Genomic DNA, 20,290 nt, shown 5'->3' with positions numbered 1-20,290 from the left:
TATATGTTTGTGATTAATTGGTTCAGGGTGAAAATGTAAACAACCTATAGTCTAGTGATTCAAGTTTTCCATTCTCGTTCTCCCTGCCATGTGCAGTCCTTCCTACCTGAATTTTTATTATCATTATTATTAATTCTATTAGAACTGTAACAAATAAAGCACTCTTGCGCTCATAGTGCCCAGGTTTGAGTCTAGCCTGGGAAATGTCCTGTTGACCCATCTCTCCCTGTGCTTTACTGTAAAATAGAAATAAAAGAAATAGCAAAGTAAATCAAAGGTTATCACTGCTTGTTCCTATGATTTGATGCTAAGAGATGAAGGAGCCCATAATACTGAGTAGCTCCACTAGATGGACATTATCTCCCAAAGCAACAGGAAGTCCTATTTCTGTTTGTCTCATTTTGAAACTAGTTGTAAATGGGTCAGATTTGCATATTTTCTTTCTCTCTGTAACAATCTTTTCAAGTTATTCACATTTCCCAACCACCTTGTGGTGCTCTACTGTCCTTCTCCATAAGATCCACAACTTCATAGTCCCAGTGAGAAACATGTCAGCTGTTGGCCTGATCTGTTTGGCCAGGGGGGGGGGAGGGACAGCTTGTATTTCAGGCCCTAAGTGTGGTTCATTTGTGCATTTCTATATATAGATGGACAGACAGTAGCTGATAGCTTGTGACAGCTGAGGAACTGAGGCCACACCAAATCATCACGTCCTCAGCCATTTCTCTTTTAGAGTAACAGTGTTAATACAGTCAGTTCAGTTCTGCACTGGGAGAGGATCAGGACACCCCTCCCTCCTACTGAAATATCACATCAAACTATAACAAGATGGCCTCCTTGTCAGTGGACCCAGTGACGGAGCCACGGATGTACCAGCAAACGCTTCTACAAGATGGGCTCTGCGATCTCCTGGATGCTAACAAGTTTGTAGACTGTGTTCTTAAGATCAAAGACAAAGAGTTTCCTTGTCATCGGCTAGTGCTAGCCGCTAGCAGCCCTTACTTCAAAGCCATGTTCCTTTCGGACCTGGAAGAGAGCAAAAAGCGGGAGATTGTTCTAAAAGACATTGAACCTGGGGTCATGGGGATGATCCTGAGGTACATATACACCTCTGATATCAACCTGACTGAGCATAACGTCCAAGACATTTTCATGGCGGCAAACATGTACCAGATTCCATCAATCTTCAGCGTATGTGTGTCATATCTGCAGCAGAAGCTGGTTCTCAGTAACTGTTTGGCCATCTTTAGATTGGGACTGTTGCTGGACTGTCCTCGTTTGGCTATGGAGGCGCGGGACTTCATCTGTGACCGGTATGCCCTAATCACTCGGGACCAGGACATCCATCAGTTGGGTCCTGGTGAGTTGGCAGCCATCATCACATGTGATTCCCTAAATGTGGAACGAGAAGAGTTGGTGTTTGAATCTCTCATGGAGTGGGTGGAGTATGACACGAATGAGAGACTGAAGGACCTGCCACAACTTCTACACTGCGTACGTTTCCGTCTTATGCCGACAAGTTACTTTAAAGAGAAAGTCGAGGGGCACCGATTGATCAAGACGAATCAGGAGCTCAAGAAGGAGCTTCAGATTGTCAAGGATGCACAGAAAGGAGTGCTACACAGGGTCAAAAGGGTCAAGAAGGAAGGCGAGACAGCAGATCCGGAGGACGAGGATGAGGAGGGTTTGCTACCGGGGATCCTAAATGACAATCCACGTTTTGGAATGTTTCAAACAGACCTTATATTGATGATTAGTGATACAGGAACGGTAGCATACGATGTTGGCGCAAACGAGTGCTATTTGGCGTCTTCATCCACTGAGATCCCTAAAAACCACTGCAGTCTTGTCACAAAGGAAAATCAGATCTTTGTTGCTGGAGGTCTGATGTACAATGAGGAGAACAAAGAACAGCCGTTCAGCTCCTACTTTCTTCAGGTAACGCTTGGTCAAGTCTCGTAAATGTTGCTAAATATGTTTGCATTACAAATCAATGACTCAAAGCATCATAAATCTCTGGTTCCAAAAATACATTTGTGAGAATGACCCTCAGGGTCCATTTAGCTTCAGAACAGCTGATAAAGCTTTGAACCTCATGTGTCATGTTTTTAATGTTGCCTGCATGATATTTTCCTCATGTAATTCAAGTGAAATCTTGGAAGGTGATTGGGTCACCAAATCAAATAATTGTATTTGTATGAGAAAGGAACAATGCTTTTAGATTATTATCTTTTAATCTGAGCTCTGCTTCATCCAACAGTTTGATTCCATGAGCTCTGAATGGTTGGGGATGCCCTCACTACCAGACCCACGCTGTCTGTTTGGTCTGGCTGAGGCTGAAAACTCCATCTATGTGGTGGGAGGAAAAGAGTTGAAGGAGGGAGAACGTGCACTAGATTCTGTTATGGTCTATGACAGACAGTGAGTACAATCATATAGTGCATGACATACATTCACAGAGCTTATTCAGTCTGAAAGCGGGTTGCACAAATTGTGAGAATGTTTGTGCGTTCATGCATGTCATGAATTCTCATTCAACAATCTGTTGCCATTAGTTTTATTTAAAAAAATGTAACATGATGCAGCAGATCATGGCAGTGTTTTCATCACATAGTTTAGTGTGACCTGTGTAGTCTGATTCATGAACAAATTACTCTTTTGAGTCTGTTAATTTAAAGGGGTCATATGATGTTGCTAAAAAGAACATTATTTTGTGTATTTGGTGTAATGCAATGTGTTTATGTGGTTTAAGGGCCTTACCAAACTATGATGCCGTGTGTCCCTACGCGATGAGACAAAAACATTAAAACCCATTACAAACGAGACATTTGTTGCATCCAGCAGGGACATAATTACTGATTATAATGACTTAGGGGCCGTTCACATATTGCGTTTTTTACATGCAGTTAAAGTTCATTATTTAAAATCTAGGTCCACGGTATGCGCGCTCATAATTGAAGCGACGCACGTGGTGCGAAGTGCTCATTTCTTCCAGGCGTGGCACACCGCATCGAGTTAAAAACATCTCAACATTTTAGAATACTCCAAGCGCACCGCAGGTCATGTGAAAAGAACCAACCAATCAGCTTCCTCACCTTTTTCGTTATTTTGAAACCTCAGCAGAAAAATGGAGGAGAAGCTCATCACTGTGGTCCAGGGATTTCCTGAACTTTATGACTTGTCAAGCCCTCATTAATGCCGCGCCTAGCGTTTTCCACGCATTGTTAGGTGCGATATGTGAACGGCCCCTTAAACTGTCTTTTTACACATTGAATTGCATATTGTGCTGCATAAACAAAAAACCATGTCTGCATTTTTGATCAGAGAAAATACAAACAATAAGCGCTACTCTGCACTGCTCAAAACGTTTGAATCATAAGTGGCAAATCCTTTACATATGAAAACATACTTACAGGCTGTGAGTCAGAAGCACCAGACTTTCCTTGCAAAGTTGGAATTGCCCCCACTTCATGGAAACAGACACCAGCATTGTAGGCCACCCTCTAATTTATTTTTTAGCTCAAATGTCATGGAATCAGACACGATTCCATGACATTTCATCTGAAAAGTTGGTAGTCAGATTGTGGGATATCACAGGCAGTGGAGAATATGTCTTTTATCTACTGTATGTCTTCAAACATCAATCAGATGAATGCATCTCAATAGACAGGATGTGACACAGTGATGGAAGTCATATGCGCCTTGGTGCCTTCCTCCCTTCATATGTTGCCTGTGGAGACCTGCATTTAGCTTTTGGACGCAGTCAAGAGTTACCAATTTGTATCAGTTTAACAAATCCTCAACTGTGAATGAACTAAGCGAATCAGCCAGAGCCACTACTGAATCAACATTTGACTTACTTTATTGAACTAACTCTCTATATCAATAAATCATTACTTCAATACAGCCATTAGGCAGATCAATTTTACTTGATGGGTCACTTTAAAAAAAAAGGTGTTCTCTGTTTAATATGTATACCTCACAATCATGTCTTTCATAACTGTTATATCTTACCATAAGCCTTATGGTGTGAACTTGATAAGCAACTTAAATAGAACAATTTTGTTTCCCTCTCATATTTCACATTGGTCGATCCTAGCCAGAATCCCTGATCAATTGGATGTTGTCTGAAATGGCTGAATACTGATAATTATACATTTTCTCACAGATCATTCAAATGGGGAGAGTCAGACCCTCTTCCATACGCAGTTTATGGTCATGGAATTGTTTCACACAAAGGACTGGTCTATGTGATAGGTGGAAAAACTGAGAGCAAGTGAGTGAAGAACCTGATTTTATCCTAGTTTACAAACACATTATGCCAGGTTGTCTTTGGTTTTCATAACCAGACGTAAATGAAATGTGATGCATAGGAAATGCCTGAGGAGAGTGTGTGTCTATGACCCCTCTAAGTTTGAATGGAAGGATATGTCACCCATGAAAACCGCCCGCTCGCTGTTCGGCACAGCTGTTCACAAAAACAAAATCTATGTGGTGACCGGAGTCACTGATGATGGCCTGACTAACAGTGTGGAGGTCTATGACATCGCCAGCAACACGTAAGTCACACTCTTTTGTCATATTTTCTCAAGACTCCTCAACTCAGGTAAGTTGCTCACTTGTTTGTCTCCTGCGTAGCTGGTCAGATTTCGTGGAGTTTCCTCAGGAGAGAAGCTCTCTTAACCTGATTGAACTGGGCAGCTGCCTGTATGCTGTGGGGGGTTTTGCTATGATGCCCAATGAGACCACAGAAAAACTGGAGCCCACTGAAATGAATGACATATGGAAGTGAGTATTTATGTTCACCTCAAACTGGTTTAATGAACTTATAGAGCTAACGAGACTTGGTAATACAGTGGGTATAGAAAAAAAAAAATCACTTTTTGTTGCTTTGCAGCCTGAAATGAAGATGGACACGATTTTTGTTTTATCTAGCTATATTTACTTTTATTTACAACTTAAAACATCAAACTGAAAGATACATTATAATACCAATGGTTAAAGACAAAAAACAAAAAACAAAAAAAAACAGAATCTCTGAACTGGAAAAAGGATCACCCCCTTGTGTCAGAATTTTGTTGAACCATCTTTGTTTTAATTACAGCCTTTAGTCTGTTGGGATATGTTTTCTCTACTAACTTTGCACATCTAGATTTTGCAATATTTGCCCTCTCTTCTTTGCAGAACTGCTCAAGTTCAGTTCAATTTGATGGTGATAGTTTGGAAGGTAAACCTTCTTCCCATTGACAACTTTCTGGTAGAGGGCAGCAGGTTTTCCTCAAGAATTTGACAGTATTTTGCCTAATCCGTTTTTCCTTCTATCCTGAAAATTGCTCCAGTCCCTGCTGCAGAGAAACCCCCTCATAACAGGATATTACCATCTCCATGATTTACTGGAGGAATGCGGTTATTTGGATGCTGAGCTTTTTTGGATTTCCTCCAGACATATCGTTTGGTGTGGAGGACAAATAATTCAGTTTTAGTCTCATCTGCCTCAGAATCTTAACGGTGCATTTTGGCAAAGCTCAGTCATGACTCTATGTGGCCTTTCTTGATGAGTTACCTTTTTCTTGCAATCGTCCCATACAAGCCACATTTGTCATAAATTCCTGCAGCTGCTTCAGAGTTGCTGTAGGCCTCTTGGTCGCCTCTCTGACCAGTTTCCTCCTGACTCTTTCATTCGGTTTGGAGCGACGTCCTGATCCAGGGAGGGTCTGTGTTGTACTAAATACATTCCACTTCTTAATAATAGACTTCACTCTGCTTCTAACCATTGATAAAACCTTTGAATTTTTTTGTATCCATCTCCTGACTTTATCCTGGGGATCTTTTGACAGCATCTTGCCACAGTTGATTATTTGCTTCAGTTGCACTACCAAGGACTAAGATGCTCCAGGAAAGCTCTTTTCATGCTGATCTAATCAAAACGACCACAGCTGATCACAGTTGAAAGCCAAATGGCTTTGTGTGTCATTAAGAAGAGTGATTCTGTTTTGTTTTTTCTGACATGTTGGTGTTATATCTTTCACTTGGATGTTATAAGTTGCACTGAGTAAATACAGCTGGATAAAACAAAAACTGCGTCTTCATTTCAGGCTGCTAAGCAACAAAATGTGATTATTTTAAAAGGGGTGATTCTTTTCTATACTCACTGTATATTTGAAAATAAAGTTGAAAATTGAGATTTAAATTGTGATTTGTCTGACAGGTTTGAGGAGGAGGAGAACTGTTGGAATGGGATCCTGAGAGAGATCCGTTATGCTGCAGGGGCCACTGTGCTTGGAGTTCGTCTGAACACCTTGAGACTCACCAAGATGTGATCTACTGTCATCTGTTGACAAAATACAGAGTAAAACAATGTTGCCCACATCTTCATACATAGGAAATGAAGCAATACATATTCCATTGAATCAAAAAGTCACTGACTTAGCTTGCTTAATGTTGATATAGTTAGTGATAGATCTTAAAGGGGTGGTTCATTGCAATTTCATCTTTTTTACATTAGTTAGTTTGTAATGTTGCTGTTTGAGCATAAACAATATCAGCAAAGTTACGAAGCTGAAAGTTCAGTGCAAATGGAGATATTATGTCTTTAAAATTCTGTTGTTTTCAGAAGTGGTTCTTAATACTGTTCCTTGCATCGCTCTGCATCTCTCTCTCTCTCTCGCTCTCTCATTCAGCTTAATTCCAACAATAAACTGTTCCAATTATACACTTAATTTCACATAGCTATGAGAAGCATTAAACATGAATGTGCTTGCAGTTGACATACTGTGTTAAAGCTTTAATTAGGATAAAACCATATATTAAAGAATAACATAAGCAGTAGCATTGATAAATAACAGTGTATCTAAAAGTATGAGACAACAACAAACAACAAACATAAGCCGACCATTAAAAGTCGTGCTTGCACAGGGTCTGCACGGTCCTCCTCAATAATATCCTTTGCTTTTCAATCGGGCTCCATCTGATAAGTGATATAAACAATGACGTTTTTATACAACAAGAGCACATGTGCTGAGGTGAGGGGCGGTTTAGCCAATCACAGCACACTGGGCTAGCTAACCAATCAAAGCCCATTGCCTATTTCTGAGGGAGAGGCTTCATAAAAGCAGGAAATGATCAGCATGTTTCTCAAACAAGGGACAGAGTGGTGTGGAATGTAGGTAAATTATGTGAAAAATAATGCATTTTTAAAAAAACGAAGCATTAACATGTTAGACTGGACCCCATAAACACAATCAAGCCTAGAAAAAAAAACAGTGAACCACCCCTTTAAGGTTTGTAATGGAGCAGCGTTTGATACTGCTATTCCAAGAAAACTCTGCAGATGGAGACAAACACAAGACCATCTATTTTTTTCATAAGAATGCGTTGATAGTCATTTAGGATAATTAGATTAGAGAATTTGACTTATTTAAATATCCATGTACACTGATTTCTATCATTCTGTTATGTTATTTTACATGACTACTACAATTGAACATTTTGCAATTATGACCAAGTACTATGTTCTGACATTAAAGAAAAAGATAAATAAATGGCAGTGACTGAACAATAACCTAATATACTCTAGACAATGACCAAACTAAAATCAAAACACAATTGTCTGTGGTAAATGTCAACACAAATATTGTCATGCACCCTCCAAAGCCACATGAAAATAAAAAAGTAAAGGTGAAAGAATCCAAAGACTTTTTTCTTGTTGATACTGCTCAACATCATGACTTTCGTGATGGGTCTTGGATGGAGCTTCAGAGTCACTTTTTCATCATGAATGATAAACACAAACACAAATACTCTGGAATGAAGAGATCCGGACACCTCTCAGGTTTTGGAATGTTGTGCATATGCCAAAATATTCTTAATTACATAGAAATTAAAATACTACAGCAATAATTAGGATTGTAATAGCCAATTAATAAAAAATATTGCTGTGTAAAAATATTTACAGATCTGAAACTCTAGGTTTCTTGTGCAAAAGTGGAAAAATGACCAGTTAAAAACAATAAAAAATAGATTTTTAATTCAGAAGATCAAACATTAGAGTGTGCATGAGACTTTGAGAAGGGGAAGAACACTAAATAGTGGAGAACTGACTTTTTCATTAATAATATAATACAATCTCTACTAATTGACCTGTTAAATGGCTGCTGTTGTTTTTATGACTCACAAGTTCAGCCTAAACACATTCATGAATCTGAACACCACCAAAAACACAAACCCTCGAGGATGTGAATTTATTTAACAAAACAAATGAGCCATATGCTTGACTCATAGATTTCCAGCTGTTGACAGCATACAAATAATAGTCATTCACAATTTAGAGAAAGATGGAGAAACCATTCAATTAGATCTTTAAGGTGCGTCTGAAAAAAGAAAACAAAAAAATTCCAACAGAAATGATAAAACTATCACAAAATGTAAGGGCTAAACAAATGTTTATGTAACCCCTTACACTGACAGGCCAGTAAAGTGCCAGAAACAGGATCTACTGACTGAACATTTTCACCAATAAGACTGTGTCTTGTATATATCCATATACGTATATATATCACAGGTCATCACCCCAAACACCAATAGTGCTATTGACCAAATTTGACATAAAATAAAGCATCTAAACATAAAAAAACAAACCCAAAGTTATATAAACCATATGCTTTTGTCTATGTTATTATTCTGTTAATAAACTGTACATAGAAGCACATATGTCTTACATTTAGTGTTCTACATCTAGGTAATAGTTTTTTAGTATTTTACTTAATACTTTTTGCCTCTTTAGGGATTATCATAGCATGGAGGACTCCGTCAACAATGGAAGGGATATTAGAAGGAGTATCAGAGAATATGATGTGAAAACTAAGACTAACATGAAATCTTAGACTCTTTGCTACATATAAAGTGTCTCTGCATCACAAAGAAACAATATTATAATACAGAGCAGTGGTTACAGGTTCCTGGAGTCTGTGCTTTCAGCGGAGTAGAGCGGCGTAAGGGAACGCAGCTGAGAATGTGACGGACCCCCGTCCACTGAGTGGAGCACAGATAATGGAAAAGAGACTACGCCATGCAGATGTGGGTTAATATCCCTCAGTGTTTCCATCCCAACTGGCAGTTCTTCCATTTGATTGGTTACACCAGAGGAGTCCAGCAGGGGAGGGTTCCTGTCCTGGGAACACTTCTCTCTGTGAGCTTTCAGCATGTTGGAGAAGCGGAAACACTGGCCGCATGTTTCACAGGGGTAAGGCTTCTCTCCTGTGTGTGTACGCCGGTGCCGCTTCATATTAGGACGACTTGTGAAGCTCTTCCCACAGATCTCACATATATATGGTTTCTCTCCTAGGAAAAAACACAGCAGACCTCTTAGACTTGCTGTATAAAAGTTTTCAAAGTGCTATAACTGTGTACGAGCGTCTCACCTGTGTGTGTCTTCATGTGCTCATCAAAATACTGTTTCATATTGAAGTCCTTCCCACACCACTGACACATAAACTGCTTGTGTCCGATGTGGACGCTCATGTGAGAGCGCAGTTGGTACTTGTACTGAAATCGCTCGCTGCAGACCTAAGACAAGGAGTGGACAAATTTCGAACAGGGCCAGCAACTGACAATGTGCACGGTTACTTCCTGGTTTCCGATAAGCCAGCTCAGTCATTTCCGGTTAACTGTCAAAATCAATTGTGCTATGAGTGGAATGCCAATGAATCCATTCAAAAATTTTAAGAAATGTTTTTGTTTGTCTACGAGGACCAAACGTCCATTTATATAGTTTCAAGAATAACAAATTCGAGTGTAAAAAATTAAGCGAGTGAATCTGATACACTGTGCCGCGCGAGTCACTGCTGTGATGGACAGTGATAAAGCAACAGACGAAACAAAACATCTGACGAGCCGCTGTCAGAAACAGAGCTTCGATTCGGACTAAAAGAGAGTAAAAAAACTACAGCAGCAACAAGTCTGTTAGCTGAATATATTTAACAGCTTCTACAGTTACAGATAAAACTTACAAATTTAATTAATCTAAAAATATTTCAAAATATTGAATGCATTATTATTTAACTGTTATGCCATTAAAAATGAACTTGTTTAATTTGTAGTTAACTAGTTAAGTATTTAAATAATGTACCTTCTAGGCAGTTGGTGTCTGTGCTTATATATTTATTTTTTAAATGGCATGAGACTTTGTGACCTCCTGCACTTTATACTTTAGTGCAGTAAAAGTACTAAAATTAGTTATAATAGTCCAAAAGCAAGAGGTGAAAAAAAAAAAAGTTTAAAAGGCTACTGAGCTAATGAGTGATCTTCTGCTGTCATCGACAGGTTATAATGGTCATTTCATGTCAGTTTCATCTTATAAGTCTTTGTTTTCTGCCAGAAGACGTTTTTGGCACATTTTTTCAATCCATCTTTATGAATGAAAAGTGAATCTTTATAGTGAATTTTATTGCACAGCTGTAGAGTTGAGAAATAATAAAGTCTTTAAAATATTATGTTTTAAAAATGTGTTCATGACTATGGAGGTAAGTGACTGATTCTCAAGAATACTGTTATGATGTTACGAGATAGCATAGTGTTCAGTTGTCAGCATTTATATTACATGTCTAGGTGCTCTCCTAGATGCTCGGCATATAAAACTATATGTTGTTAAATGATACTGTATGTTAATGCCGCTATCATTATTTACGGTGTTGCAATTATTTTGTTTATATATCCTCCAACTATGTAGTCAGATAAATCTTCGAAATAATAAAGTAAAAATAATTCTTGAGATTTTATGAATCGGAATTGTTCAAATCAATATAGAAATTATTCTGAAAAATGGTACTTTACCATTCCCTATTGTTTACTTACTGGCATCAGTGACTATATCTAATAGTAATAGAATGACACTTAATGAATTTGCTTAAAATATTCAATTAGCTGAAAAATAAATAATTGTTTCAATAAATTTTTATGTGTTTTTATGTAGAAATAATGACAATAGTCCCAGCTTCATCTACTTTATTGCTTAATTTGACCTTACCTCACACTGGAAAGGCTTCTCTCCTGAATGTTGGAGAGAGTGGACCTTCAGTGACATGCTCCTTTTAAAAGACTTGCCACATGTCTCACAGGTAAATGGCATCTCTTTTGTGTGAGCTGAACAAGACAGTGATTAGTCAGATAATTAAAGTTTACTGTTTAAAGTATAGACTATGAGTAAAGGTTTGAGAGAGAACATGGCAGTAACACAACTCACCAACCATGTGCTTGCGTACATGAGCCATTGTGTAGAATTTCTTCTCACAGATCTCACAAGTGTACTTCTTCTCAGCATAGCCATGAACAGTTTTATTGTGCTCATGGAGCGACCAGAGATTCCTGAAAGCTTTTCCACACGTTAGACACTACAAAATGAGACAAAGAGTAAAAGCAAATGCAATCAGCATTTATATGGGTTTGAATGTTCCTGGGTCAATTACAAATAAAAGTGTCTGCAATAAAGAAAAACATAAATGGGTAGAGCTGTAGTCAAGTCCAGCTTTGTCGAGTCCAAGTCAAGTCCAAGTCCAGGACTAGTCGAGACCGAGTCAAGACCGAGTCCAAAGAGGTTCGAGTCCAAGTCAAGTCCAAGTCCAAAAGTTTCAGGTCCGAGTCAAGACCGAGTCCAAATGAGAGAAAAAAGGGTCCTCTTCAAGATCACATACTTAACTACTGATAATGTATGTGATGCGAGAGACGGCATATCTCCATATCTTTCTAAGAAAATAATTTTACATTATTATTTGTAATGATCAAAAAGCATGTGCTAAGTAACAACCCTGTAGGACAGGGGTCTCCAAACTAGATCCTGGATGGCCAATGTCCTGAAAAGTTTAGCTCCAACTGGCCTTAACACACCTGGAAGATTAGTGTGTCTAGTAAGAGCTTGATTAACTGGTTCAAGTGTGTATAATTAGGGTTAAAGCTAACAGGGGCGTTACACAAGATCCCGGGCCCTGTGCATAGGCAGTCCTGATGGGCCCCCATGCCCCCCACCCATGAAAATATCCAGGTAAAATAAAATTTATTTCAGATTCATACTTTTCAAGGGCCCTCTCTTCCTTAGGGGCCCTAGTAATGAGTACTGGTTTTAATAAGTCCGACCCTGGGAGCTAAACTATAAAGGACACTGGCCCTCTAGAACAAAGTTTGGAACTGTAAGGTCAAATAATTTTTATGTACTTTATTTTCATTTTATTTACTTAATAATGCTGCTTTTGCTGACATTATGTCTGTGGTCAAAAATGTATATGACTGATGCCTTGGCACAGTGCACAGACACACGCAAAGCTCGGGATATGACAAATGCGCGCAGCATGGCTAGAAGGGATACGTTTGGCTCTACTGGGCATGCGCACATAAATACAGCTAAATTTTTGTCATACTGTACTAAGGATTGCATAGACTAGTCGAGCGCTGTCGGAAACAATCGACTAGACTACTCCAGCATGCATTTACCATAATGCATACAAAGTGTTTGCAAGTACGACGTGAATTTTAGGATTACAATATTGCGTGGAGCTGTTACTATATGACCTTATCTATGTTGCATGTAAAAATAAAATATGTAATGTAATAATTAGGGTTGTGCCTGAAGCCAAATACCTTATTCAGAATGGCTCGGATAATGGCTTAAAAACGAATAACGGACAATGAATAATTCTGCCTGAATACTCGGCTGAAGCTGACACAGTCTGGTGTTTGCTAGATAACAGGTGAGCCAGGGGATCAGTGCCAGAAGTGAATGAATGTAAACTTTATGAGTGAAAAGAGCGCAAATCAAACGCTGCATTGTTGTCGCCTCTCTGTGCATCTCTCAGAAATCAGAGCATTGCAAGAGTAATTTTACCTATAATAATACATCATACACATTATATTATTTGTATATATTTAAAAGGCAAATATTTAAAGCTTAGGCTACGATATGATACGAATGAATGGAATAAGCACAGCGCGCTCACCAATCAAACAGCCGCGCTGCGCGTCTCAGTCTCTCAAAAACCAAATCAGTTCTCTCTCAAGAGTAGGCTAATAATCAGGGTAGATACGGATATATTGTCTACTTGTCCTACATGTTTGCTGTTTACCTTTACCTTTTGCTGGTTTGCGCGGCACACACACATCTGTTTAGTGAAGTTCACCAAACATTAAGACTCGCTCAAAGAGTTCTGAGTAATGAAAATGTGCGCATTGAATGGATTCAGTCGTGTTCAAATGATCACTAAACGTTTGTCATATGGAGGTAAATCAGTAGCTAAACTCGAGAGGTTGAAGATCTGATTGTGAGAACTTGTCATATTAATATTTGTATTTGTAAGTTAAAATTTACACTCACAGCTCTGATGTGAAAAGCTGAATCTTTCAATTTGCACACACAGACAATGATCAAAACACTCGTGTTTTGAATTGGAAGTTGTAGATTAATAGTCACAAATGTGTAGAATGACATTCACACAAAGAAAATTACATACACACATGTTTACGACATATTTACTTTTGCACTTTACTTCAGTTTCGCTGCACAACGTCAAGTCGGCACTTACAACCTCTCAGATCTGGAAGTACAAGTTCAAATCCTAGCGCTCTGACTTTTGCTACTCTTTTTGCGGTATTCTGTTGCAAAACTCACTTGTGCACTTGTATATGCAGATGTGAGAGAGCAGAGCTGGGGGCGGGGCTTTGGTGCGAATGAAGACATTTTATTGGTCGATGCCCGACCAATGAACAACGCCAATTGTTTTCACTGAATATCCTTAGCTTTGACAGGATTTTAAGACACTGCATTCATTTTGCCATTCAGGTATTATCTAGTAGACAAATAATGCAACATATTTTATATGTATATCCCACTGCATATCACTCTACCAGAGTTGCAATATAATGCTGTTTTTATTATTTTTATGTTTTGTAAAAAATAATTTTAACTTCTTCATTGGGTTAAATTCCCAATTTGCTTGTCAGTAATGAACCTTTTTAAATGCAACATTATTATTATTATTTTTTTAATAAAAATCGAGTGTTTAATAATGTCTAAATGTACATTAAACAGCAAAACCTAAAAAATAAGCACTTATGACCAGAAATACTGTTTTGAGCAACTAGTAGAGCTAAATACATGTATTTATTAAACATCAACAAGGCCATCTAGTGTTTAAGCAATGGAATTGCATATGAATATTATCTTTCTGGCCACCAAATGCTTCTAATTTAAAGCGTGCCTCTTTGCACAGGAATTTAAACCTAAATACTGCAGTTATTGTAGTATCAATAATAACCATATTAGAAAATGTTATATTTCAAATGGTCATTCATGGATCATAATTATTGCGCATATTATTTAGTACCATGATTTCTTCAAATTAACTAAACAGGACTGAGTTAACATGCAGTACAGTTATTTTATTGGTTAAAAGTTAAACTTAATTGTTTAGTCACATTTAACTGCCAAGGAGGAGTATGAGAACATAATGCTGTTCCATTTTCCAGTATAAAATGCTATTGTAACGCATAGTCATTAGTCAACGTAGTTATCCATGCATAATCAATGCACTTTAAGTGTTACAAATTACTGGAAATCGCTGCAAATATAATGAAACTGCTGTCTGTCCCAATTAGTTCATTTCGAGCATATTGACAAAATGTGTAGTTTAGTACTATTGATAGCTCCATGAACCACGTGACCGCGTGGCGGTGAGATCAAAGCATGCGAGTTTACTCTGCAATATGCAGTGGGATATACATATAAAATATGTTGCATTATTTGTCTACTAGATAATACCTGAATGGCAAAATGAATGCAGTGTCTTTAAATCCTGTCAAAGCTAAGGATATTCAGTGAAAACAATTGGCGTTGTTCATTGGGCGGGCATCGACCAATAAAATGTCTTCATTCGCACCAAAGCCCCGCCCCCAGCTCTGCTCTCTCACATCTGCATATACAAGTGCACAAGTGAGTTTTGCAACAGAATACCGCAAAAAGAGTAGCAAAAGTCAGAGCGCTAGGATTTGAACTTGTACTTCCAGATCTGAGAGGTTGTAAGTGCCGACTTGACGTTGTGCAGCGAAACTGAAGTAAAGTGCAAAAGTAAATATGTCGTAAAAATGTGTGTATGTCATTTTCTTTGTGTGAATGTCATTCTACACATTTGTGACTATTTATCTACAACTTCCAATTCAAAACACGAGTGTTTGGATCATTGTCTGTGTGTGCAAATTGAAAGATTCAGCTTTTCACATTAGAGCTGTGAGTGTAAATTTTAACTTACAAATACAAATATTAATATGACAAGTTCTCACAATCAGATCTTCAACCTCTCGAGTTTTGCTACTGATTTACCTTTATATATATATGTCATAACATCTCTCTGCTTGCATGATGAATATTATTTTAGTTTAACAAGACATACTTGTTCAGTGATAACTACGAAAAAAAATCTAAAAAGTCATAACGGTCTTATCAAGTAACTGTACGATGTTGTATCCGAATGCAGATAGGAAAAATTTTGTGATTGTTACAGATAAAAATACTGGCTGTTACTTGAAAATGTAAATATGTAATGTCATAATTATAAAGTTTTTAAAATTTACATATGTAATTGTTGCATAAGGCTATACATTAATACGCGTTTATTGATAAAAAAAAAACTATTTAATGTGTTTTCATTTACAATAGCATGAACCACGAGTAGCCGAGTAACTCAGTAGTTTTGCAACCCCTATACTGTACAACAATAATTAGTATTTCATTATTGTAAAGGGTACATTTAAGGCTATCTAGGTGTAGACGTAAATAAAACACAATCTAACAGGTAGAAAATTAAATTAGAAACATCTAAACTTTTCAGGTCACAGTAAGTGCACCGCTGGTCATGCACATCCTTTCCCGGAACAATACTGAAAGCTAAGATGGAGAAACAGATGATCATAGCTGTACAAGGATAGCCATTTTTTTTAAATGAATCTATTAGCAGAGCTACTACAAGGGATGTTTAGTGCTGGAAATCCATTTATTCTTTGCTGAAACTTCTGCGTCTTCATGGAGAGCAGGTCATGGTTGCCCAGCAACAGCAGACGCCACTGGAGCGCAAGCGCAGATTACAGAGTGCTTTGGAAATAAGGAGAGCGGCGTGCCTAGCGTTTCCCACACGTTTTCAGTCGCGACATCATGCAAATGTGGTTTTGTTTTGAAGGAGAAATTTTTAATTTTATTTTTTTGCTGGACTCGGTCGAGACCAACTAGAAGACTTGGCGAGTCCAATGGCCAAGTCCGAGACAAGTCCGAGTGCAAATGCAACGAGTCCGAGACAAGTCCGAGACGACAGAAAAATGTCCAAGACCGGACTCGAGTACTACAGCCCTAGAACACTTTACAACAATGTTTAATTTGTTAACTATATTCAATGCTTTAACTAACATCAACTAACAATAAAATACATTTGTTATAGTATTTATTAATCTTTGTCAACATTAGTTGTAATAATAATAATAATAAAAATACAACTGTTCAATATTAATCCATGTTAGCTCAGGTCCATTTACTAACATTAATAGATATAATGGTTACACCTTATTTTAAGGTCTAATTCTCGCTATTAACAAAACATTAACTACGACATTTGACTCCACAAACTCCTAATTTGCTGCTTATTAATAGTAAGGTAGTTTTTAAGTTTAGGTATTGGGTAGGATTAGGGATGTAGAATATGGTCATGCAGAATATTTGCTTTATAAGTACTAATAAACAGCCAATGTGTTGTTTATAGGCATGCTAATAAGCAACTAGTTAATAGTGAGAGTTGGTCCCTAAACTAAAGTGTTACAGATACAACTTTCATTTTAATAATGCAATAGTAAATGCTGGAATCAATAAGATTAATTAAGGCTCTAGAAGTATTTTTCATTGTTAGTTTATGTTAACTAATCTGTTTAACTAATGTCAACAAATGTGACCTTATTGTGAAGTATTACCAAACATTTGACATTCAGAAATATGTATTTTCTGTATTCATGTTGGTGAATTAATTTATACCATTTTTAGGAAGAGTGTACACAACTTCATATATATATATATATATATATATATATATATATATATATATATATATATATATATATATATATATATATATATATATATACATATATATGTGTGTGTGTGTGTGTGTGTGTGTGTATATATATAATAAGGTTTTCAAATGTCATTCTGAATTTAAAAATACATATTTGTATATAAATATGACAAATTCTTAATTCCTAATATTAAGTTTTAAGCCTACCTGTATGTTCTTCTCACAGTCGGTCTGCTGATGCAGCAGTAGCTCGCTCTCCATTAGGAAGTGTTTGCTACACTTGTCACAGATATGTCTGCGGTTATGTGTCCCGTTCATGTGTTTCTCCAGGCACCGGCGGTTGTTGAATGTCTTGGGGCACCACACACAGGTGAAGCTCTGAAACTCTAAGCTATCCTGGTCCAGATGCTCCTCACTGTTCCCTCCATGAGCTGTCTCTTGCCTCTCTCTAACACTTTTTCTCTTGGAGACCATTGTGACAGCATCAGCGGAAGCTCGGGTTTGTCGTACTGGTCTTTCAGACATAAATGCAGGTAATGTGTATTCAGCTTCCTCTTCACTGCTGCCTTCAAGTCTTATATCATCATCATCTTCACTTTGCTCACATTCATCTTCCTCCTCCTCCAAAGCCACATTGTCTCTTGATTCCTCAACATTCTCATTACTCCTCCTTTCTTTGCCAGGAAGCTGTTGTCCTGAGGGTGACTGAACTGCAGCACTTCCCTCTAAACCTTTGGACACATTAAGTGTTTGGTTGTTCAGGTTCAGCTCTACAATAATTTGCTCTCTATTAAATGAATCAAGATCTTCAGGGTCCTTCAGGTTTTCTGTTTCCTTCCCTTCTACTTTACAAGCACCTACTTGCACTGGACGCCCATCGCCAGCCTGAACAGCATATGGGTTTGCTTCACTTTTCCCTCCATGGATCCTGGCACAGGTCGGGTCCTTCTCTTGCTTGATCTCCATGTGGAAGTTCACCGGGCTGCTGTTGGTCCTGCTCTGAGCACTGACTTCCTGTTGGGTTTGGTCCACAGAGGGACTGATTTCCAGCAAGCCTCTAGTAATGAGTTCCTTGCAGGAAGTGGCGATGTTACTCATCTGGAGCACTGTGGCAGCCTTGAGCACATCTTGGGCATTGCAGCTGGAGACCAGCAGCTTGGAGGTGTAGATGAAGTTGAAGATCTGCTGCAGGCCTTGAGGCTTGAGGGTCTCCAAAGAGAGTTCCACGCGCCGCAGCTCCTTACTCGACGCAAACAGTGAGTGGAAGAAGGGGCTGTAGGCTGCTAGGACACCCTTATGGGCCTGGAAAGAAGTCTGGTGGTGCAGGAGGACAATGTCTACGTCACATAGATCTGGCTGAAACAGACGCTGCTTGTTCAACCTGTCCATTAGAAAGGTGCAGTGAAGGGCCACATCCTCAACGAGGGAGAACTCTGCAGATGAATGCTCAGAAGTTTTCTCCACTATGAGCTACAACAGAACATCAGATTGAACTGGGATTCAATTGTTAGATATTGATTTACATTGCAATCAAACAACAGGCTGGTGTTAATTGTCATTTAAAAGGTAACTCTCAAACAAATTATACATTTTAAATTCTATTTCTAATAATATAAAACTTTTTATAAACAACATAATTTATTAAATTATTTTATTGATTTATTCACTTAATTATATTTAAATTTATAATGTTACAGAGCAACATTGCATTTGAATTACATTAAAATATCTATTTCAATCAATTTCATCAATAAAACAGAGATTTCATGAAACAATTGAACAGTAACAAGTAGTGTTATGACAACAGTTTAAAAGTTAACAGCCATTACATTTTTTATGAAAAATGTAACAATAACCTGAACAACTAGTGTGTGTGTGTGTGTGTGTGTGTGTGCGCAGATAAAGACAGATAAAGTTGTTGTCATAAAAAATGCCATTGTCTACACAGCAGTGCTCATGAAACCATGCACTACAGTTAGCACTACTATTATAATATAGTCATCCAATTATACAGACAAGCAAATATTGAAGATAATATATATTAATTAAAAAAAATATTCTCTTTTATTTCTTTCATAATGTCAAGTTTGATATTTTTATCTTTTGTTTAATTATATTATTATACGCCCCAGTTCTACTATATATACCAACATTATTACAAACAAAACATTATTACAGACAAAACAATAAGTCACGGTATTCTCTTAAATCATGAACTGGGACAGATAGCTACAATCTCATGAAACAATTTGCAAAAATTGTTTAAACGGACACCTTTGTTCCTTCTGTAGCCCTAAAGGGTTTATAAAAGTACCATACAAGTACATTTTACTATCTTTAGGGTACATATTACCACTTTATATTTATATCACCACCACATATTTACCACTTTTAGAGGTAAAAAAAAAAAAGTTACAAAGGTGTCCCTTTAGGGGCACTGCCCCAGACGGTTTTTCCCCTACAGTAAGTGTAGTTTTAACTAAGGTTTGTATAGAAAAATTTAACAGCTGTTTCGATAATAACATGAATTACACCAGCATCTTTTCAAAAAGTAGCAAAAAGTTGTCGAAGGTCTCGACAGATGTGGAGACTGTGCATGATATCAGCACATCTGCATGCCATGCACATCATCTTTGAGATGTGACTGACGTGTGTCAGGTTCTACAGGTCGCTCGAGTAAACAGTCAGAGATCTGTGAGAGAAGGAAGGGTCTTACTACCATGATGCTTCAGTGCTCTCTGCCTCGAAGGAGTGCCGTCTCGCCTCCTTAGCATTTCAATGCTTCGTTTTCAAGAAATTAGCTGTCTTATATCCGCTCTGCATTCTTCTAACCATTTTTGACATCTGTCCTTTTTCTTCATGTCCGCATGCAGAAGGGCTCGCACTCTCGTCCGGGGGAGTGATGATGATTGGAGGTCGAAAATCATATGGGTCGTTTTGTCTGCAGCTTTAAAGCGACAGGGACGTGATTAAATGGGGGGAAACCACAATCCGCTGCTTTCGAAGCGAAGTTATGGTTACAAAAGGCAGAATAATCGCTTAGGTAGAACACATTTTTGGATGTGTCCAAACGGTCTCCTTGAACACCTGGCGCCTGCTGCAGAGTCGGAGACCACAACGGCGGGGTCAGCGAGTCCACAGCGGAGCGGAGTGAACCGGTTCACCGCGGACAGAGCCACACTGCGGCCGCGCGGGGTCGC

The 20,290-nt window shown here is 38.1% G+C and overlaps 2 protein-coding genes across 2 annotated transcripts; one reads left to right on the top strand and one right to left on the bottom strand.

Moving 5' to 3' along the window:
• The first annotated feature begins 345 nt into the window (after positions 1-345).
• On the top strand, positions 346-7,686 carry LOC132155003 (kelch-like protein 40a). The gene is made up of 6 exons (XM_059563765.1): positions 346-1,938; positions 2,261-2,421; positions 4,169-4,276; positions 4,374-4,559; positions 4,639-4,788; positions 6,209-7,686. Exons 1-6 carry the CDS (start codon positions 829-831, stop codon positions 6,318-6,320), a joined length of 1,827 nt encoding a protein of 608 aa, XP_059419748.1. The 5' UTR covers positions 346-828; the 3' UTR covers positions 6,321-7,686.
• A 744-nt stretch (positions 7,687-8,430) lies between these two features.
• LOC132155002 (zinc finger and BTB domain-containing protein 47-like) lies at positions 8,431-20,290 on the bottom strand. Its single transcript, XM_059563764.1, has 6 exons — positions 19,810-20,290; positions 17,298-18,560; positions 11,240-11,387; positions 11,024-11,139; positions 9,420-9,564; positions 8,431-9,339 (listed from the first exon to the last, which is right to left on the bottom strand). The coding sequence occupies exons 1-6, from the start codon at positions 19,810-19,812 to the stop codon at positions 8,948-8,950; spliced, it is 2,067 nt and encodes a 688-aa protein (XP_059419747.1). The 5' UTR covers positions 19,813-20,290; the 3' UTR covers positions 8,431-8,947.

Source organism: Carassius carassius, chromosome 12, assembly GCF_963082965.1.
Source record: "Carassius carassius chromosome 12, fCarCar2.1, whole genome shotgun sequence".
In the NCBI taxonomy this organism is placed as follows: Eukaryota; Metazoa; Chordata; class Actinopteri; order Cypriniformes; family Cyprinidae; genus Carassius; species Carassius carassius.
This window is presented reverse-complemented; position numbering and strand designations above follow the sequence as displayed.